Here is a 23,545-nt window from a genome sequence, read left to right on the forward strand (position 1 = left end):
GAATATGAACAATGTGGTCAAAATTAAACTGGCCAATATGTTAAGGAGACAAATTAAGCAGTGTTTGACCCAGCTATAAAGGAAAGAAACCCAGCAGCCACGACGTTGTGCCCTATAAGCAACAGGGCAACTCATCCAATGGCTATGCCACAATACAAAGTAAACTTGTTAAGGGAAATGCTTTGTAGCAATCGCCTTAATTTTGAGCCCACTGTACTGCAGAACAAATAGTTGCTTAGAAGGAGGGAGGTTTTGTTTTTTAATTTCTTGCTATATCTTCTCAGTGAATCTCACTCTGTAAGATGCTAATTGGTTAATTGATATGGAGGAGAAATCAATTAGATAATTAATTACATGATATTAGGATGATATTAATTGAGGAAGCGGTATTGAGGTGGAGGAAGTTATTATTAATCTGTCTTCCTTTTTAGCTCCCCAAACAACCTTTTGATTTTAAAGCAGAAAAATCTCGAAGTTGAAGCTCTGAGCTGTATCTTCCTAATGCCATGAGTGTCCTCCCTCCTTTTGTCTACCATGGTAGGAGACACAGTATATGTTCTATACAGCTATTTTAAATACCACAAGGTTATTTCTGGCATCTGGAAAACCTGCCTTTTACTAGACTGAGAGGTTCAGGAAATGGACATCATGAAGAGCATAAATTGGTGGAGGGGGCAGGAAGTCACTCTCTTTCCTTGGAACGAAGGATTTAGGAGGCAGACTGCTGGCTCAGGGCTCAATCTGCCTGCTCACAGGGGAGGTGGCAAAAAGAACTAGCCAGCCACATGTGGCTCATGCTGTTTCTCTCTTTCTCTGGCCTACTTTTTGCTATTTAATAAATTTTAATTATAAGACTAAGATACTGTCTTCAGGGATTTTAATCATAACAGAGAGAACACACCAGATCAGGGCTCCTGAGCAACTAGAGAAGCAACTTCGGAATCCTTCAGGAATACCCCTAGAACTCTTAGGAGAAAAATAATCTTCATCTGGGAGCCTTACATGCTAGTTTGAAGGTGGAAACCATATTCTCTGGGATCTCTGTAGGATTATGTTTTCCTTTAGAGTTGGGTGCTTACTTTGTTTTTCTTTTACTAAAAATCCAGTACTAAATTGGCTTGTTTGTTTGGGTCAAGAGTAGTAGGGCTCCTTGTTGGGAAAAGGAGAGGGCAAGCAGTAAAATGCATCCCACACCCCTCATAGTCCAATTAGCAACAGTTTGTTATAGCACTTGTTACTGAGCTGGACCCAGAACACAGAACCCTCCTCATCCCCCTTAAGAGAGGAAGAGGAATAGATCCTCACCGTGGATTCTAGGGGTTTGATGTGGCTATATTTGCTCAGGAACTATGTAAGGGTCTAGAATTTCTTTCTGAACAGGGAGATCTTCTCCTCCCTCCCCATTTTCTTGGTTTCATTTAGGGGATGAACTGGGGAAGATCTTTTGAAAGTACTATGGCAAATAGTCATTCTTAGAACTTTGTACAGAGATTTTTAATAATTTTATCAACATGTATTATTAGAAGTATGGGAAAACATTAATTGCTAGAGTCAAATAAAACTTTCCCTGGAACTCTTTAGAACAAGATATCGGGGAAAGAATTTTCAAATAACAATTCAGAACATCCCCAAGTCACTAGAAATCTACTAAAGCCTTAAGAATCTGTACTTTACTAAATATACTCCAAAAGATGGGCTGAGGCAGCAGCTATTAAATGGGTAAGAGTGGAAGGGCTGCAGCCAATTGAATCAATCAATCATCCGACCTCTCTTAAAAGTAACTAACAAGATAGTATAACTCTGATATATTTATCAGGTGAGAACATCTCTAATGAATTGATCAATCAATTAATAAAAGACATTAAATTAATATACCTTGTCCTGCCCTGTGGATTTTCTAAAGATAGTAAGCCAGTTTGGAACCAAGTTATTATCCAGGGCAGAGCATGTCCAGCCACGTCTCTGAGAGGGAATCACTTGATGGGAGAAGAAGGAGGAAAAGAGCCTCGGTCTTCCTTGAGAAAAAGATGACCAGGGGAACTCCGAGAGTCTGAGGATTTGGATTTCTCATCAATATCCTTGAATCATTCCCTGGGATATTAATGGCTCATAGGAGTATCTACATCGGGTATTTAGGACAAAGTAGACCTATTGAGGAAAGACTGCTTCATGACTTCATAGAGCCTAGCTGATAGCACACTATGCCTGTGAGGAACTTCAAGTGGAACTTTACTCCATAAAAGAGAAGAATAGACTTCTGTCAGAAGGACTTCCAGGAGCTATGGTACTCTTCTTTTGCCACATGGGCTCTAAGCCCCAGTTTACCATACTCTTTATTCTACATGGGAGAACATGCTCTGGTTTGGGAGCATTTTGTTGTTGTTCAGTTGTTTCAGTTGTATCCAACTCTTTGTGACCCCATTTTAGAGTTTTCTTAGCAAAAATACTGGAGTGGTTTGTGATTTCCTTCACCAGCTCATTTTACAGATGACAAACTGAGGCAAAGTTATATGACTTGCCCAGGGTCACTTAGCTAGGAAGTATCTGAGGCCGCATTTGACCTCATGATGATGAGTTGTTTTTTTTTTTATTCCAAGCCCTGTATTCTATTCATTGGCCACCTAACTGCCCTAGAAGTGTGTTTGGTCCTAATTGTTTTGCATTACACACCTTAGAAAACAGTCATTTCTAAAAGGTAATTAAGTCTTTAGTATAATTGATATTAATTGCTAATCAATGGGAGAAGCATTGCAGTGGGAAATTAGTAGGAAAGCAGAGAAGGTAATAGGAAAGAACCCAGAGGTTGCATTTACATATTTATTTCCAGTGCTTGGCACAATTCCTGGCACATAGTAAGGTAGATAGAGGAGCTAAGCCTGGTGTCAGAAAAAAAGTTCAAATCTGTCCTCAGATATTTACTATGTGACCTTAAGCAAGTCACAACTTTTGCCTATCTCAGTTTTCTCATCTGTAAAATTGGGGAAATAGTATTATCTACCTCCCAAGATTGTTGATGATAAAGTGAGATGATAGTCATAAAGCATTTTATAAACATTAAAGTTGATATAAATATAAATATAGAAATGTTACTTAATAGTGTTATATATGATATAATACATATAATGTTATATTATAGAATTATATTGTAATAGTTAAATACATTTATATAATTATATAATTATTATATTATAAATGTTTTTGATTAATCATTCATTCATTCATTCATTCATGATCAATCCTCCCCCCAACATACACACATAACAAGCACATATATACACAGGAGACCTCTGTATCCTTTCCCATGTGACAAGGTGTGAGAATACAGCTTTCTTCTTAGAAGAGGACTAGACTTAGCTTTTTCTCCAGAAACGTTTCTTGAGATTTGTTCTGGCCTTAGAGGTCACTTTTTAGGAAAGCAGGGTGGGGCAGGCTACTTCAGGGCATTTAGAGAGCTCACTCATGCCATGCAGTGCACCTCTGGCTCCCTGGCATGAGACTGTGGTGCCCCCACTGCCAGAACCACTCTATTATGACAGGACCAGGTGGGACACTGGCAGACACACAGAGCTATTTCCCCCTATTGATTGTACATGCTTCTGTCATAAAAAATCTTAAAACCTGTAAAAGGCAAGGAAATAAGGTGAGGGACCAGGGAGATCACTACATTAAAGGCTCGTGATGTTTTTTGGAAAGCCTGATGATTGTAATATTTTCTCAGTTACATTTTACTTGATCATTTAAAATCTCAAGGCTGAACTAATATATTAGTTCTCTATAGGAAATTATAAATCACTTTAAGGGTGACAAAGTACTTTTCCCACAGCTCTATGAGGCAGATAACGTAAGTTGTTATTCCTCATTTTACAGCTAAGGAAACTGAGATATGAATGAAATTACCTGATTTGATCAGGGTCAAATAGCTAATACGTGGAGTAAAGACACCTTTGCTGTGTTGAAAAACCATTGGTTTTGAGGAAGTAAGACTTTGGAATCTATGATAGCCTAGACTTGTTAGAGAGGGTTATAGATTTTATTTAAGCTGTTTCTACACCATCCCTTTTTCTAACCAGTGGGAACACATTAAAAGAATGAATGAAGAATACATAATAAGTGCTTTTTATTTGCTGATATACATATTTAGAGTACAATTTTTAATATTAATCGAGTTTATAATTCAATTAAAAGCCTGGTAGGATTGGAGCAGAGAGGTGATACAGTAGGTAGAATACTGGGTCTGAAGTCAAAAAGATTCATCTTCCTGAGTTCAAATGTGGCCTCATATACTTAATAGTTGTATGACCCTGAGCAAGTCATTTAATCCAGTTAGCCTTAGTTTCCTCATCTGTAAAATGAGCTGGTGAAGGAAATGACAAACCACTCCAGTATCTTTGCCAAGGAAACCTCAAATAGGGTAACAAAGAATCATATACAATTGAAAAATAACTGGACTACAGCAAAAGATAGGAAGCTAGAAATTTAGGGGTAGGAATTTGAAGGAACTTTTGAGCTCAATTTTTGGACATGTGAATCTAGCAGACCCCATGTAGTGTTTACACTAGAGTAGGCTATGAGTGCAAATGTTGTTCCTAGTGATGACCGCTCTTCAGTTCAGAACATTGCAGTCTCTGACTCCCTTGCAACTGGTTGAAATATATGTTAGCTAGGTTTTATGGAAGCCACCACCAAAGATCTGGCTCAGAGTATGTAGTGAAAACAATCATAAGTTACAAACATAATTTTATGAAGCATTTTGATCTCACAAAAACCCTTTTTAAAAGGGCAGTGTATTATCATTCCATTCTGCAAACAAGGAAAAGAAGGCCAACAAGAAACAAATAGTAGAGGATCTAAAATAAATATCCAGATTCTATTTTTACAACCCTAACAGGTACTTTCCAAAAAATGAAGGTGAGGAAGAAAAGGAGAAGGAGGAAGAGAACAATGATGATACTTTTTTGAGAGAAGTACAGCATTTTGGAGATTTTTTCCAAAATGCTTTCACAGATAAAAATTAATCTCTCCTTTTTTTTTGTGATTCACCCCAACCTTTTCTAACTTTATAAATTAAGACTATATTCTAATCCTGTCAGATACAAAAATATCTATCTACTCAGATGGCATATCTGAAAATGATCCTGCCATGAACCTGTATAAAAGGACACAGAAATTCACCTTTCAGAAATTACATTTCACTACAAAGATTACTGTCACAACATCCCTTCCCTCAAAGCTGGGGAAGAGGAGGACCACATTCAATTTGCATGCAGGTGGTGAACTTGGGAGGCTGTATTAAAGGAAGAGCCAGGGTGGATTAATTTCCAGTCTTTGATATTCATTAACTCCAGCTTCAGAAAAAAATACAAGGAGATGACACAATTATACCCAGAGCTTCAGAGTCAAAGCAACAGTTTTAAAAACACAAGTTCACAACACCATAATAATTGATCAAGAAGGGGCAAATCCTATGATGAGAGGTTAAAAAAAAGCTTCTGAGGCAAAGAAAACCCTGCTAGTGTTAAGAGTTTTAAAGAGTCAATCATACTTCACAGACCTTGAACTAGAAAGTTTACATTATTTGATAATATATACCTGCTCCATTATTTTCTAACTTTGTGTAATGCTTCCTTTCACTCTTAAGCTTCTATCCAATGATCTCCTGCCAAACAATACCCATGTTTATAATAACATTTGTGGAAGTCAAAATACGGAAGAACAATAGCTTTATCGCCATATTTTTCTTTGGATTCATGTGGTACAGTATAAAAACGGCTAGATTTGGGTCAGAAGATATGGGTGCAAATCATAGCTGCATCACTTTCTATAATTTGTGTGACCTTTCCCAAATATCTTCACTTCTCAGGATTTTAGCTATTCATCTGGAAAATGGGAGGATTAGATTAGATGACTTCAAAGATTCCTTCTAACTGAAAAATCTATGATCCTATGCTCTATAGGAACTAGAAAACACAGCATAAAGTAGGAAGACTCCCCCCCCCACCTTGTTTAGAGGAACAACAGAATATAAATAATATTCCCTTTAAAGGCTATAAACTAGAAGCCTGAAAAATAAGTAGCAACTATAAGCTGAATGTTTACCTCAGGCTGTTCAAAGACTTCTGGGTCAAAGTGCAGCATTGGTGGGTAAATGATTATGCTATCTCCTTTTCTCAGATTGATTTCTCCTTTATCTGTACTTAGGGTGAAATCCTCTTCATTGACACGTAAATTGGCAGAAGCTGAAATCATTCGTAAGGCCTCAAAAATGATACTATCTGTAGTAAGAAAAGAATCAACAATTAGTTATTAAATGATAGTTTCTTAGAAGACTAGATAGTTTTCCATGTTATCTGCAAAAAGGATCAGTTTTGAAAAGAATGTTTTCTTGAACATAGCCACCAGGGACCAAAAGGACCTTGTGATGTCAGAAGTTACCAGTGTGGAGTGGGAAGGAGGCAAAAGAGGCTCTTGAGCCGCCATGTTCCCTCGAACTTGGATACTTTGGTATCTGAGAGTAGTATGCCTGATATTCCCAGTTGGTTTGAAAAGGCTCTTACAAGCTCTAAGCAGCCCTTCACTTTGTTCAAGCTTCTGGGGGAAACCATACAATTTAGTGAAAGATTGCTTCATCTCTGAAAATTACTGATATTTTCCAATGCTGGATTAGTGGCTAAAGAAGGATTGAGGCCCTTAATAGCATACATTTTCATATGTCAGTGGTAAATAAAGTGTGATTCAGGATTTGTTGGGAAAATACTTTTACATTATTCAGGAGAAACCACAGCCTTCTCAGGACCTAGATCAGGCCCTATCATGTCCTGGAAGACTCCAGAAACTGAACGTCCTTGCTTTCCCAGTGGCCTTCACCTTTTGCTCCTAGCACGACAGATTTTATGGCTAATTTCCGGCAATTTATCCTGGCAGTTTGAGGAGGAATTCCTTTGGGAATAATATGCATAATTTGCATAAATCATTCTGATAGCATGCATATCAGGATGTAGCTCCTGTCTAGGTCTGCATCTTTCTCTTCATAATCAAAACTGACTATTTTTCCTCCAGCATGTATGGGATGGGGGCTAGAATATAAAACCTAATTCTTTCTATTCATTAATTCAAAAACAGCCTCAAATAGTTTATTTCTCACAAAATGATAAGTGGCTATGTTTATAGTTTGCAGTAAAACATATGCACACACACACACACACACACACACACACATAGGCACACACACAAATTCCCTCTTTGTGACCAGTTAAGCAGGGCTTTGTAGCCCACGGAACTCGGGTTACATTATTAAAGATGAGCACTTCACAGCAGAGTTGTGTCTGCATAAAAGATAAAGTTGATTTCACTAAAAATTAAATCTGTGCCCAGCTTGCATAACAAAAAAAAGGGTGGGGGAAGGCTTGAATGTTTTGTCGCAGGAGGTTTTTCCTTAAGCATGCATTTGTCTAAAGAAATGAGGCTGCGGTCAGTTTTGTGTGGCCAGGGTAGTGATTCGATGTGACGTACAATGAGGTTGTGCATATTCTTTTAGACTGCCTTCGTTACTATAATCAGGCAGAGTCAAATCGGCTTGTTGATGAGGAAGCCAGGAAAACACACACACACACACACACACATACACACACACACACACACACACACACACACACACACACACCACACACCAACAACTTTTGGTTCTAGAACATGGCCTCAACTGTGGATAGCCACAAGGCACCTGACACGATAGATTTCAACTGGCAGCATGGGCAACCAAACTTTCCAGGGTACAAAGGCAAAGGCTCAGCCCCAATCAGATACTGTCAGCTCCCTCGGAAAACCCTGTAAGGGGATAACACCATTTTAGCCTGTTGTTGGGAAATGGTAGCTGACATATGTTCCCCCAACAAGTCCAGTAAAGGAGGGTGGAGGAAGAAGAAAGCAAAAGAATCCTGGAGTGTCTCTTGTGAGATGGCAGGTTCGCATTTAACAACCTAAATAACACAGAGCCTATTGGCTGACTTATTCCCAGGAAGCAGGACAGTCTGGACCCATTGCAGTATCACAAATGACAATTGGGCAAGCATATTTTATGCAGGAGTTAATCACAATAATGGAGCACAAAGTATGGCTTAGTGGTCAGATCATAAATGACAAATCTGTCTTACCTTCCAGTACCAGTTATGTGTGGAAGGCAAGCTTGGCTCTTGCTCGGAGCAATCATGCTGATAATCATTAGATGACAAAAGTAATGAGTCACATTATGATCAACAAAGGAGAGAGAAGCTTATGTGGGTCTGTCTGCAATGTCACACACACACACACACACACAGAATTTCTTTTCTGGAAAGCCCCTCTATCTTTCTTTCTATCTGTCTATCTGTCTATCTGCCTATCTATCTATCTATCTATCTATCTATCTATCTATCTATCTATCTATCATTTCTCTATATATATTTCTATATCTATCTTTATCTCTGTATTTCTATATTTCTATCTATCCATCCATCCATCCATGTATCGATGTATCTATGTATGTATCGATGTATCTATATATGTATATATGTATCTGTCTATCTCTCTCTCTATTTTTATATCTATCTTTATCTCCATATTTCTATATCTATCTCTATATTTATATATTTATGTCTATTTGTCTATCTATCCATCCATCCATGTATTCATGTATCTAGTTATGTATCGATGTATATATGTATCGACTATATGTCTGTCTATCTATTTGTCTATCTATCCATCCATCCATGTATTCATGTGTCTAGTTATGTATCGATGTATATATGTATCGACTATATGTCTGTCTATCTATCTATCTATTCATCCATCCGTCCATCTACGTATCCATGTATTCATGTATCTATGTATCTAGTCATAACTATTGATGTAGCGATGTATGTATCTGTCTGTCTGTCTATCTATCTATCTATCTATCTATCTATCTATCTATCTATCCATCCACCCACCCACCCATCCATGTATCGATGTATCTGTGTATGTATGTATCCATCTATCTATCTATCTATCTATCTGGGAAAAATGCTAAGTTGAAAGAATGACAAATACCCACTAAAAGCTGCAGCAGCTACTTGCAGTTGTCATAGTTCGGCAGACACCAGCCAGCGCTACTGACAGACCAGCTGGGCAGCTCAAGAGGACTTCAATTCGGCACCATGAGGACCAGTAAATTATCCAGCACGGTACAGCAACATCTGTTTCTGTGCGAGTGCCGAACAAACAAGGCAATTTAAAGCATACCAAGGGATAACCAAGCAGCAAATGAACATGACCCTCATTTTTCCCCCCTTCTTACACATGAGGTGCTAAACTTCCTTGTACAAGCTCCATATCATAGAGAAGCCAGGTTGCTTTTTGATAAGGTGTTGTCAGAGAGTTTTTTTTTCTTACAGATTTCCAAAATGTAAAGAGAAAGCTCGTAGTATTGTTATTCTTAGAATCCTCCTACTTCTATCTTCACTTCTTTTATACCAAAGCTAGCACTTAGTTCTCAATTCACTCTAAATTTTTTTAAAAGAAACCCTGTTTCAATATACTTATAAATATTCAGTCTTTAAACCTAATTTGCTATACTTAGTTCGCATGCCTTCAAGCATTTGTCTTCCAATTTCCACTGAATAAATGCGTACTAATGAGAAATAGAGCAAGCTGCTGAGGCAAAACTGGGTGACTTGAGCCTGGCCTGCCACCAGCTTGTGATAGGCAGGGAAATTGAGTTAAAATGAAAAGTCTTGTCAGCTGAAATACAACATGGTAGCCAAACAACAAGCTGTCAATCATCTAGCCCAGACAAGGGACTGCAGGTAATAAAAGGTCACTGGGAATCATTAGTTCATTTGGCTTTCGTATGTAAGTTAATTTTAATTAAATACAATCTCTATCTTTAAATCCTAAAACTTATCATAAATAATGGATTGCTAATTTATACTAATATTTAGCAAGTAATGGAGTACTCTAATTATTAGAGTGGATTATAGGAAAAATAGCTATTACATATGCAAATATTTTTGTGATCATTTACACTATGCATCACAGCATGCCAACAATAGCCATAGTGATGATTTGAGGAGGATGTCTGTGCTTTCAGATGAGCAGGACTGACCAGCACATCACAGAAAACAGACTTCCCTTTCAAGCTCCGACATGACATCACCATCACCACTGTGATTCTCCATAGATGCTTTCCTACAGCCAGAAAACAGCTCTTTCCTTTGCTCTCTTTGTACACAAAGTTGTTTTCTGGGCAGTTATATATTCTAAAGCCCTTGGTGATGTACTGTAGCAAGAGGACTTCCCTGTGTGACAGCACACAAAGGCAGCAAAATAAAAGGAATGCTGTCAGATGGAGATATACATATCGTTTTTGCACTCAAAAGTTTCAAAAATTGGGCTGCAAAAACTGACAGATGATCTTCATTTACCATAGCTCATGGCACCCAAAAATAAAGGGCAGGGTATAATATAAATAATAACTCAAATTTGTATAGCAATCTAAGGATTTCAAAGCACTTTCCTGACAACAACCCTGTGTGATACAGAGCATAGAATTATTATCCCCATTTTATAAAAGCTGAAACTGAGGCTCTGGAGGCTCATGGACTTGTTCAGTTGTGAACTGGTATTTGTCTGAGAAGGGAATCAAAGACTCAGACTTAGACTTCCAGTCTCTAAGTTTAGCACTTTGTCCACTTAGAGCAGGTCACTGACATGTACTCATCTTTATTGTGAAATGAATATACTTTGACATGGAAGTTTGTTAATTGTGACCATCTTAAGAATTGGTATTGACTGCTATATAATCTCTTCTCCTAGGAATGCCAATGGACACAATCAATGCTGTGGAAGATGGTGGAAAGGCCAACATTAGGTATGTTGTCATCTTACCAGTTTTGCCTTATGTACAGACTTTGAAGACAGGAGCGAAAGGATGTGGTGGGATCTAGATGTGAAGCATTTCTAATTTACTGGACAAAAACATGTCTCCACTATGTATCAAGTTGTGGATGTCTTAACATAGAACACATGTTCTCCACCATTTATCTATGTGAATAGGTGAGTTGAAGAGTGTGGAATGAAGCCAGACAATTTTTTAAAAAATTGGTTCAACATTTGAATATTTTAGATGGATTTTAAAATTTCAATTTATATTTTAATTACTTAAAATATACTTCATTCTGCATTTAGAGATATAGCATTAGAGTCACCGAACTATAGGGCACTAAGTTCATCATTACTTTATTCTTTCACTCAATAAGAATAAATTAAGTGCCTGCTATATGCAATGCCTGCAGTTATACTATGATCCCTGGACTCAAGGGGCTTATTCACATATTCAAATGAATAATCTGTGATCTCATCAATCTGGGAGTTTCACCTAATGATGCTTATTATAGACCACCTATGCTTGTGATCCCTTGTAACTTTGTTCCTTATCCTCCCAAAAGTTTTCCATGGGGATACACTCAATGTGCTGGAAGAACTTCCTCAACTTCTGATAGATCTGTTGATGTTGAGGTCCTCCAGATGCTCCTATTTGTGGATGATATTTTTTTCTGATTACATCAAGCCCAACACATTATAAAACCTTCAAGAAATCTGTAGTGGCTCAAAAGTTTGGCCTCTCCATGTACAAAGGAAATAACAAATAGATGAAGAATGCCTATGGTAAAGATGTCTGGATTCATTAAGAACTGAGTTCAAATCTATCCTCACCTTCTTACAAGTGGTGTGGTCTTATCTAAATCACTTGACCTCCATATGCCTCAGTTTCTTCTTTTGCAAAATGAGGATAACTGTAGGAGCTTCACCCAAGGTTGTTAGCAGGACAAAATGAGGTAAAGCATAAAGTGCTTTACATATCTCAAAGTGTTCCATAAATATAAGATGAATTATTCATGGGAGGGCAGAGCCAATGTAATTAAAATGACAATCTTATCTAAGTTAATCTACTTATTCAGTGATATTCCAATTAAATTACCAAATAATTATTTTATTGAACTAGAAAAAAATAATTACAAAATTCACTTGGAAAAACAAAAAGTCAAGAATATCAAAGGAATTATTGGGAAAAAATGTAAAGAAAGGAGATCTAATAGTACCAGATTTTAAACTATATTAGAAAGCTGTAATTATTAAAACTGTCTAGTACTAGCTCAGAAATAGAAAAGTAGGTCAGTAGAACAGAGCAGACACATAACAAACATTTGTAAAAGATTATAGTAACCCTGTGTTTGACAAAAGCTCCAAGTTTGGGAGATAAGAATTCATTACTTGGTAAAAATTGTTTGGAAAACTGGAAAGCAGTCTGGCAGAAACTAGTTATAGATCAATATCTTACCCCATTTACCAAGATAACATGAAAATTAATATATGATGTAAGCATAAAGGGATATATCATGAGCAAATTAGGACAGGGAATATTTTGTGCATCAGATTTATGAGTAGGGGTAGACATTATGAATAAACAGGAGATAGGAAGCATTGTAAGATATAAAATGGATAATCTTGAATTCATTAAGCTAAAAAGGTTTTGCATAAATAAAACGAATGTATCCAATATTAGAAGGAAGGCAATAAGCTGGGGTAAATTTTATATAAAGTTTCTCAGATAGAGGTCTAATCTCTGAAATATATAGAGAATTTCATCAAATATGCAAGAATGCAAACCATTCCCCAATTGATAAATGGTCAAAAGGTATGGACAAAGTTTTTAGATGAAATCAAAACTATAGATAACTATATGAAAAATGCTCTAAATCATTACTGATTAAAGAAATGCAAAGCAAAACAATCTCATACCTATCAAATTGGCTAAAATGATAAAAGGGCAAAATGACAAATGTTGAAGGAGATGTGGAAAAATGGGGATACCAAAACACGGTTGGTGAAACTGTGACCTGATCCAACCATTCTAGAGAGAAATATGGAATTATGCTTAAAGAGATATAAAACTATGGATACCTTTTGACTCAGTGATGTCTCTATTTGGTTTATTTCCTAAGGCAATCAGGAAAAAAGAAAAGGATCATTATATTCTAAAATATTTATAGCAACTCTCTTTATTGTAGCAAAGAAATGGAAATTGAAGGAATGCCCATCAGGTGGGGAATGACTGAATAAATTGTGGCATATGACTGTGATGAAATGCTTCTGTGCCATAAGAAATGATGAACAGATTCATTAAAAAAAACCTACATGAAGTTAGGAAGAGTGAAATGAGCAGAACTAAGAGAACATTATATATAGCGATACAAATATTGATTGAAGAATGATTTGTGTATGTCTGCCTCCAGAAAAAGAACTGGTAAGTAGAAATAAAGATAGTTTTATGTATACCCTTTGTTAAATAATACTTTCTCTAGGGGGGGACTGAAGGGAAGGAGGGAGTTACCTCAGTATTTTAATGTAGGAAAGAAAATAAGAAATTTAATTAAAAAAAAACTTGCAATTGAATGAGCACTCTACACAGCATGTCCAAAAGTATGTGTGTATGACAGACAGTATACATGGATATTGACTTGGAACCAGAATTGAAAAGGAGGAGAGCAGGTAAGATCACTTAAAAAATTGCAAGATCTCTTACAAGCTTCCCATGAAAGTAAAGGCTCATCTTTTCAGTACTTATCTTCTACCGATGTTAATGTGTGGCAGTGAGATATAGTTCTAAAAAACTAAAAATTAGGTCGCACAAAGGGTAATGGAAAGGAGAAAGATGGATGTGAGGAGACTACAGCATATACCTTATGAGGAACTCTTGGGAAAAACACAGCAAAAGATGTCATCAAGGAATTAGGCAGAGAAGATTGCAAGATGATGGCAAGAAGATGTGGCAAGAACAAGGAAGAATAGATGGAAAGTCAGAGTGCTCTACCAATACTCTTTACATACTAAGAAAAAGAAAGGACAACCTCTTAGCAGGTGGGTGAATCCCCTACAGCAATCTTTTGGGAAGACAAAGAGAAGAATGGTATAGTATAACCATGTAAGGATGAGTTGCAAGCTACATCACTGTAGAGTATGCCAGAAGAAATGTGATCACAGATTCATTTGAACATTTCTGTAAGTTGTAATAAAACACGTGGGGACAGGTCTGACTACTCTTTTAAAAATTCAAAGATAAAGGTCTCTAAGATGTAATGTCCAACCGCATTTCAGAAAGCATTAACAGTTCTCCTCACATCTAAACTGAGGTACTTATGCTTTAAAGGTACTACATGCTTTAAAGAGGTACTACATGCTTTAAAGATTTATAATACACAGGGAACTTTGATAGCAGGTAAATGTGTGATACTACCTTGAATCCTGTACACATGAGCACTAACACCACTTATGTACGTATGAATGATTTGCATCACCATAAACCCATATCTCTACAATAATGGCAAAATCTTCATAAAAGGTAAAATTCAAAAGAAAAGGGTAATGACAAAGGCTCAGACCTTTAACAAGTCCTTAGTGTCTTACCTCAGGACAAGTAGGTTCTGTTGATGCAAATTTAATTCAATTCAATTAAGCAAGTATTTTTTAAGTACCTACTACGTGGCAGGCACCAAACAAAGCTCCCTGCTCTTGAAGAGCTTATGTTCTATTGGAAAGAAGCAACATCTGCTTAGATAATTCAATATGAATATATATAAAATAAATACAAAGTAATTTCAGGTGAAGGGGGACCACTAACAATGGAAAGAATCAGGAAAGCCTCCTTGTTGATACTTGATTTGGATGATACTTGAATTGGACCTTGAGGTCCTATTTTAGGGTCTTTAATATGCTTCCAAAGGATGTCTGAAAGATAAATATAATTTCTACTGTAACTACAGATATGTAACTATATGTACTATACATATGTAATTATACATGGATACACAGAGTTAAGAGTATATATGTAAGTATGATGTAAGTCTGTATTTACCTCCAAAAATGAGATAAACTTTTCTCTAGCATTAGATGTAAAACATAGCGGGGCAAACACCATTTACCTTCTGAATTATTGCTGGAAACAAATGTAAGCTTCCTTCACATTACCACTTCCACAAACCTTAAGTCATGAATCAAGGGGGGGAATTTCTAGAAACAGATATCTTCATGTCTTTGGTCTTGCCTTTGCCTCTAAATTTGCCAAATGGCAATAAACTGTATTTATGGATATACACTTATGACTCTCCTCTAATCTTCTTCATCATTCCCTTTACTTCCCAGGCTTTTGTTGTTTCTTCTAACTCTTAAAAAGGAGACATTTCTCAAGTCTTTTTCCTTGACTTTTTTCTATTCCCTCTTTCAATATAAGTGGTTTGGTGGATAGTGTGCAGTCCTGGTGTCAGAAAGAGCTAAGTTCAAATCTGGCTTTTGCACTTGCTGTGTGATTCTTGGCAAGTCCCCTAATCTCTGTCTGCCTCAGATTTCTCAACTATAAAAAAGGAGATCTTAAAGGCACCTACCTCAAGGGTAGTGAGGATCAAATGAGATACTACCTTGAAAGCATTTAGCACAGTAACAAACCCCAAACTGGTATTTAATGGATGCTTATTACCTTCCTTTTCCTTTTTCCACCTTCAACAAGCAATCCTTAATTTTCTCATCTACTTCCATGTCTTAAATTTCCATCTCTAAGTGAAAGATTTGCCAAATCTATACTTCCAACTTTGACTTCTCTGGCTACCGGCTAGATATTACTACCTGTTAAGTTCTTTAAACACTTTATAATTTTTCCATTTTTACTCCCCAAATGTTTCTTTATTTTTAACCCTTTCTTTCTTTTTTAAAAATTTTATTTAATTAGTCAATTTAGAACATTATTCCTTGGTTACAAGAACCATACTTTTCCCTCCCTTACCCCCACCCTGTCTCATAGCTGACATGCAATTCCACTGGGTTTTACATGTGTCCTTGATCAGAACCTATTTCCATGTTGTTTGCACTAGGATGATCATTTAGAGTCTACATCCCCAATCATATCGCCCCCGACCCATATAATCAAGCAGTTGTTTTTCTTCGGTGTTTCTACTCCCACAGTTTTCCCTCTGAATGTGGATAGTGTTCTTTCTCGTAAATCCCTCTGAGTTGTTCAGAATCCCTGCATTGCCACTAATGGAGAAGTCCATTACATTCAATTGTACCACACTGTATCGGTTTCTGTGAACAATGTTCTCCTGGTTCTGCTCCTTTCACTCTGTATCAGTTCCTGGAGGTTGTTCCAGTTCCCATGGAATTCCTCCACTTTATTATTCCTTTGAGCACAATAGTATTCCATCACCAACATATGCCACAATTTGTTCAGTCATTCCCCAATCGAAGGGCATCCCCTCATTTTCCAATTTTTTGCCACCCCAAAGAGTGCAGATATGAATATTCTTGTACAAGTCTTTTCCCTTATTATTTCTTTAAAGCCCTTTATTTCTATTAATAATAGCCTCATTCTCCCAATTAATCTATGCTCAAAACCTCAAATCATCTTTGATTTTCCTCTGCTTCCAATCAAGTGACAAATTCTTTTAATTCTATCTGTACTATGTTTCTTGAATCCAACTCTTCCATTACCATCCTAATTCAGGACCTCACTAACTCTCAATTGACCTTTTTAATAGTTTTCTTACTGGTCTCTAAATCTCTAGTCATTCTCTATTCCAATCCATCTTATTTTCCCCAACTCTGAGTCATACCTATGATTTCATTCTTTCCAATGAAGACTTCTAAACACACCAATTCCCTATTAAAATATTTTGATGATCCTCTAATATGTGCCAAATGAAGCTAATATGACTTAATTTGGCATTCAAAGACATCAAAAACATTGAATATAACTTATTTTTCTTCTAACCTCTTATTACTCTACTCCACATATTCTTTGGCCCAATTTTATCTATCTAAATATATATGTGTATATATTTTTTTTCCTGCCTTCACTGATTTGCTAACATTCTCTGGAATGTTCTATACCCCAAGTCTACTTGTGAGGATTTTTCCCATCCTTTAAAGTCCAGCTTAGATGGTTCTCCCTCAATGACACCCTTATGAGAACACTTCATCCACTCAAATTTCTATCCCCTAAATCATCTCTTTAAAATGCACTAGCAAAAAGACTTGTTTAGATTTCCTGTCCCAAGTTTCTTACCACCCCACTCATTTTATAATTCCTTACTTCCTGAATCACAAACCCACATTTCAATTAAACCACTACCACCAAAATTAAATTAGTCATTACATTTTGGTCTTTTCTCAGTTCTTACTCCGATTAAACTATCTATAACTTTTGTCATTAGATATTCTCTTTTACTTTGATTTCCATGACAATGTTTTCCCCCAATTCTTTTCTCTTTTACAAGACCTGCATCTACCTCCTTGGCATGGTTATTCCCAAAGTTCTCTCTTGAACACTTTCTCTCTCTACTTTTGCTCACTTGAAGATGTTCTCAGTTTACATAGGTTCAAACAGATGACATTCCTATTTAGCTGACACCCCAATGAAAATAGCTAGCCCTAACCTCTTTCTCATGAGCTATAACTATGCACAATTAACTTCCTGACTGCTAGATATTTCCTTTGGGATGTTCCATAGCACCTCAAATTGAATGTCTACAAAATAGAATTTGGTTTTCCCCCTGAACTTGTCCTCCTTTAAACTTCCCTACTGCTATTAAAGGAAGCCTCTTGCCTTTTCCCTACTCACTCAGATTTGTAAACAAAGTCATTCTTGACTCTTTTCTTTCTATCCTCTCCCTCTTATCCAAATGAATTTGCCTGGTCTCCAAGTCTTGGTGGTTCTACTTTCACAAAAACTCACACATCTTCACTCATAGGCACTTCCCTGGTTTATACTATCATAATGTCTTTTCTTTTTTTAAAAATTTTCTTTATTTTTAAAATATTATTCCATGTTTACATGAATCTTCCTTCTCCCTTCCCCCTCCCAGAGTTGACAAGCAATTCCACCAGGTTATACATGTATTATAACTCAAAACCCATTTCCACATTATTAATTTTTGTAATAGAGTAACCTTTTAAAAACTAAACCCCAAATCATATATTCATATAAACAAGTTCAATACTATCATCATTCCTTGCCTATATTAACGGAATATTTGTGTCTATTCTTTCTTCTTTTCAATCCATTCTTTACAATAATGCCAAAATAATTTTCCTAAGACATGGGCTCAAAAATTTTCATTGATATCACATAGACTATAGGAGAAAATTAAAAGCTACTTAATCTGAGTTATTATAAGCCCCTCAACAATTTGTGTCCCAAGGTAAGTCAACAATACCAGTCCTTTATTGAGTGCCTACTATGTACCAGACACTATGCTGAGCAATGGGAGCTAAAAAGAAAGGCAAAAAAATGGTCACTTGCTTTCAAGGAGCTTACAGTCTAAAGAAGAAAAATATATAAATAACTATATACAAACAAAAACATACACACACATACTCCTACTGTCTCAGCTATATTTCATATTACTCTCTTTCAGATGCTATATTTTTGGCAAACTAGATGACTAGCCTTCCTTGTTTCTGCACTGTGATAGAAGTTACTTCCCATTCCTGAAAAAAATGCTGTCTTCATCTTTGCTTGTTTGGATTCTCATCTTCTTCTGATTTTCAAGGATCAGTTTTAGTGGCACCTCTTCTATGACGGTTTCCACATTTTTCCTGGTTGTTAATGTCCTCTCCTCTCAATTTTCCTTACTTAATGCATATTTGTGTAAGGGGCATATTTCTCCTCCTCCCCAATTATTGTTTGTCCTGCATTTTGAAGAAGGTCAATGACATCACAGAGTAATATCTTGACTTGAATGTGAATTGGATTTAAGTGAGACAAAGTGACCAAAGTCATCAGTTTCACTCTCTCTTCCAGAGTCATCCAATACAAAAATCAGGATGACTGGTGATGGCCTGGGATGCTGCGGATGATCTTAGCATCCTTAATGTCTGACTAAGCTCTGGGTGCTTGACATTCTGTTAAAAGTGTCCTCCCCAACAAAAGAACATAATTTATAGGAATTACTATAATTATGCCCTCCTAATCCCAGTACCTAATATTGTGCTCTGAACAGTTAGATACTTAGTGAAAGTTTGCTAAATTGATCAGAATAAAGCCTTTCTGATTTTTTCAGATAGAGTCACTTTAACCTTCTTAGGTACTAGTCCCTTTGGCTGGGCCTTCTCTTATCTTTAGTTATGTCTCATTGTTCCTACTTGATGGTAAAGTGCCTTGAGGTAAGAACCATTTTTTATACCTCTTTATATCTCTCCAAATCTCATATGCAATAGGTACTCAAAAATAATATGCATTGAATAAGTGTGGAATGTTGTAAATATTATCATGTTCTGGAAGCAGGAAAATTGGAGGCCAATTAAATTAATTTAATGAGGTTAAATTACTTGGACAATGTCATTCATACAGTAGCAAAAAAACCATAGCCAGCAAGTATATAATTTCATTTTCTGTAAAATGGGTAACATCCCTAAAGTGAATATAGGTTAAAGATAAAAGAACCACTGACTGACTCCAAATTGTCTGTTTTTGTCTTTCTTACCATTTTTTAAAATAATCTCAACTTTAGAGACTATTTGCTGAAGTTTTATTCTAATTGGGATGGTAAAGGAAAGTAGGAATCTTTTATCCTAGAAGATACTTAACCAAACAACCACCTTAGGGAAGACAACCATTTCTTTTTTTTTCATATATTGAGAATTGATTAATAAGGAGGAGTGAATTTGTAAAATGTTCATTCCTACTCTATATAATGAAAAAAACAACTTCTAGACAAATGGGGTTTCCCTTTCTGGAAGCACTCAAGTTGTCACTGGATGAACACTATACTTTTTAAGGGTTCTATGGAGGGAATTTCCACTTGTGTAGGAAAGCGTTGGAAATAGTGCTCTCTGAGGTGCCTTTCATTTCTATTATATACTTTGTCAACATCTAGTAGACAGGCATGCCTTTTTTTCAGAATAGAATTGTGATTAAAAGCTCATACCACTTTAAAAGCAGTCTATGAAGCTTGTAAACAATCCCTAATCATTAGCAACTTAAGCTATAATTTGAAACAAATGACTGCATAGATATCTTCAATCAATGATTTCATTTATGATTTTAATATTACCATTGAATTGTAATGAATTTTTTCCAGATCATGGATTTCCATTGGAAAATATTCTTTTTTATATTCTAATTCTTAAGAATTAAACATTCTAAGCTGCATAGAACAGGTAACTTTAATACTAAAAGTAGCAGTACTATGTTAGGGAATAAGAAATGCATTTCTTATACAAGTTGATCTTCTAAAATGCTTTCTTTTTAAATGGAAAAAAAAACCCTATATACCTCTCTTGTCAATAAAGTTTAATGCTGTTTGGAATGTTTTAACACTCCAGCAGATGCTCAGAATCAAACAACTTAATAGGCATAAACTTTTCTCAAATAATTGCAAAGCTCCAATTTAGCTTTTTTGCATACCTTGCATAGTTAATTACCTAGGCCTTAATGTTTACATGCAATGAGAGTATCTACAGCTATAAACTACATAATTCATAATTGATGTAAATGGGTGTTATTATGTCAATTAAGCAGCTGTGTCCTCCACCTCTCAGTAAACAGAAATGAGTGATAAACAGAGTTTGGAGAGAGGTACCTTCTACTCTTCATAGCAGATAAATATAAATTACCTAGGTAGACCAAGCTGTCCAATTGTTCTCTGGTGAACTGGACATTAAAATCAGGTTCTTTCTTTTGACCTGTTGACTGCAGCAAATGGTTGATTTCCTCACGCAACACTGCAACAGCTTCTGGGTGCTGCAGAAGATAATACACTGTCCAGAATGTAGTTGGAATTGTGTTTGCCACAGAGGCCCACAGAAAGACAAGATGATGTGCTGGGAGAAAATAAGTGAAAAGGAAGATTAATAGCGTTTATTACACTGATTAGATTTGCAGTGTGCTAATTAAAAGATGTTAGGACACAGACCCAGCCAAGGATCAGTGAATGCTAATGAGGACCAATAGGCTTCTGAAGTCTAATTTTCTGCTTAATGAGAATAGTTTAAAATGTAATGTTGGGGGGGGAGGGGGAAGGGAAAGGAAAGGGTAAAGGGAGTAAATGCAGCTGAGTTATAATCTTTCTCATTATCACTGTTAAGTATCTTGTTTTACCACCTCAGCAAAAAAAAAAAAAATCAATTATCATAGACGGTTGTTTCAGAGTAAAACATTTTATCATTAGCCAATTAGAAAGAGCATAAAAAATTTCAAGGTCGCCATTTTGTCTTTTAATTTCAAAGGTCTATAGTAAATTATTTTATTTTAGACAAGCAATCACTCACAAGTTTCTTACCTCCTTTTTCATGATCGGGAAGCTCTGTAAATTTTTCAAGACAGTTTCTTCTACTTCTGATAATTTCTGATGTTTCCAGCATTTTGTACATGTGCTCTGATGAAAAATTTTGTATCAACTTTTCCCGACTAATCTTAGCAGCTCTTAGTGATAAGGTTGGTATAGGAAACAAAAAATTCAAGAATTCATTATCAAACTTGTCAAAGTGTTCCAATAACTCAGGGATAACTTCATCTGAATTTGGACTAGGATCCTTTCCATAGAGTGTTACATATGTAGCTTCAAACATTATTGATTTACAAAACTTGAACAATTGACTCATTTCCCAATTTTTGGTTTGCAAAAGTTGCTTTTTTATGACATGCTGCAGATTCTGCATTAGATTATAAACAGTCTTCTCTAAGAGTTTACTTTGTAGATATTTATAATTTTCTTTCATTTTTTCCATCACTTGTGCTCGATATGAGACTGTGAAAACTTTGTGTATTATTTCATTTGAAAACTTGAAAAAATCAAATTGCTTGTGGTTTTTTAACACCAGTGGATATTGAAATGGATCCAATACAAAAGTAAAGTATTTTCCTAAAAAAAAGAAATAGATAATTTCGTGAGAATAGTTGAAAGTAGCAACAGAACTATATTAAAGGGGTTCTTGAAAATTTAGATTAGTTTTTAGTGGAATTGGGAAAAATTTAGTACCATAAAAATGAAAGCATGCATTTTTAAAAATTAATTATTTGTGCTCATTACATTGAAATATTTAATTAACTCCTTCCTCTTTCGCTTCCCCCATTATAGAAAGCAACATCTGACAAAAAGATACATGTATATATAAAATTATGTCTTGCTTATTTCTATTTATCAGTTTTTTTTCTCCAGAGGTAAACACACACAAATCATACTTCAATCTATACTTATGTTACAGAATACTCTGTTATCTTGGTTATGCTTGTTTCACTCTTCATAATTTCATATAGGTTTTTCCATGTTTTTCCAAATTTAACCTGTTCACCATTTCTTATGGTGCAGTAGTATTTTATCAAAATCATATGCTACAACTTGTTCAGCCATTTCCCAGAGGATGGGCATCTTTTCATTTTTGAGTTCTTTGCTTTCACAAAGGGAGCTACTATAAATATTTAAGGACATATATGTTCTTTTCCATTTTCCATGTTAGGAAATAAATATAAATAGTGTTACTGCTGGATCCAAAAATACAGTTTTATTACTCTTTGAACATAATTCCAGATTGCTCTCCAAGATGGTTGGATCAATTCGGAGTTCTACCAACAATGTAGTAGTGGCCCTATTTTTCCACATCCCGTCCAACATTTGTCATTTTAGCCAATTTGATAGGTCTGAGATAGTATCTTAGAGTTGTTTGGCTTTGTATTCATCTAATCAATAATGATTTAGAGCTTTTTTCCTATAGTTATGTATAGCTTTGATTTCTTAAAAAACTATTAACATCTTTTGACCATTTGTCAATTGGGTAATGACTTATATTATTATATATTTGGCAACGTTCTCTTTACATTTTAGATATGAGGCCTCTGTCTGAGAAACTATAAAATTTTTACCCAACTTACTGCTTTTCTTCTAAGTCAAAGTTTTCTTAAAAAAAGTAAAAGATTCAATTATTTCTCTCTCTAGAGAGGCATAGCATTTTTCATGAATACTTTGAAATTATCTTAGATTTTTCAAAAAAATTATCTTAGATTAATCAAAATAGCCAAGTCTTTCACAATTAATCATTACAACATTATTGTGCACTATGATCTCCCAGTTCTTCTGACTCCAGTTTGTATCAGTTCATACAGGTCTTATCTTTTCTTCAGACCACTCTGCCCCTCATAATTTCTTATAGCAATATAAATATCATAACTTATTCATTCTCCAACTGGTGAGCATCCCCTATATTTTCAGTTATTTGTCACTACAAAAAGAGCTGCTATGAATATTTTTGTACATATAAGTCCTTTTCCTTTTTCTTTGACCTCTTTGGGGTACAGAACTACCAGTGATATTGCCGGATCAAAGAGTATAAATAGTTTGATAGCTCTTTGGATAGTTCCAAATTGTTCTCCAGAATGGTTGGACCAATTTTCAACTCCAGCAATCACTTATCAGTGTACCCATTTCCCTTCATCCCTTCTAGCACATGTCATTTCTAATAAGTGTGAGCTGGTACCTCAGAGTTGTTT

General features: G+C 35.8%; 1 protein-coding gene across 3 annotated transcripts in view; it reads right to left on the minus strand.

Annotated features, from left to right (window-relative positions):
• CYP7B1 (oxysterol 7alpha-hydroxylase) overlaps positions 1-23,545 on the minus strand; it is a 295,913-nt gene that overhangs the window by 12,077 nt on the left and 260,291 nt on the right. For all 3 annotated transcript variants that reach the window (XM_007487056.3, XM_056823981.1, XM_007487058.3), the window contains 3 exons: positions 21,342-21,923; positions 20,677-20,883; positions 6,097-6,272 (listed from right to left, as the gene is read on the minus strand). In XM_007487056.3, the coding sequence (XP_007487118.1) occupies positions 6,097-6,272; positions 20,677-20,883; positions 21,342-21,923 (965 nt within the window). The remainder of the gene's footprint in view (positions 1-6,096; positions 6,273-20,676; positions 20,884-21,341; positions 21,924-23,545) is intronic.

Source organism: Monodelphis domestica, chromosome 3 (assembly GCF_027887165.1).
Source record: "Monodelphis domestica isolate mMonDom1 chromosome 3, mMonDom1.pri, whole genome shotgun sequence".
In the NCBI taxonomy this organism is placed as follows: Eukaryota; Metazoa; Chordata; class Mammalia; order Didelphimorphia; family Didelphidae; genus Monodelphis; species Monodelphis domestica.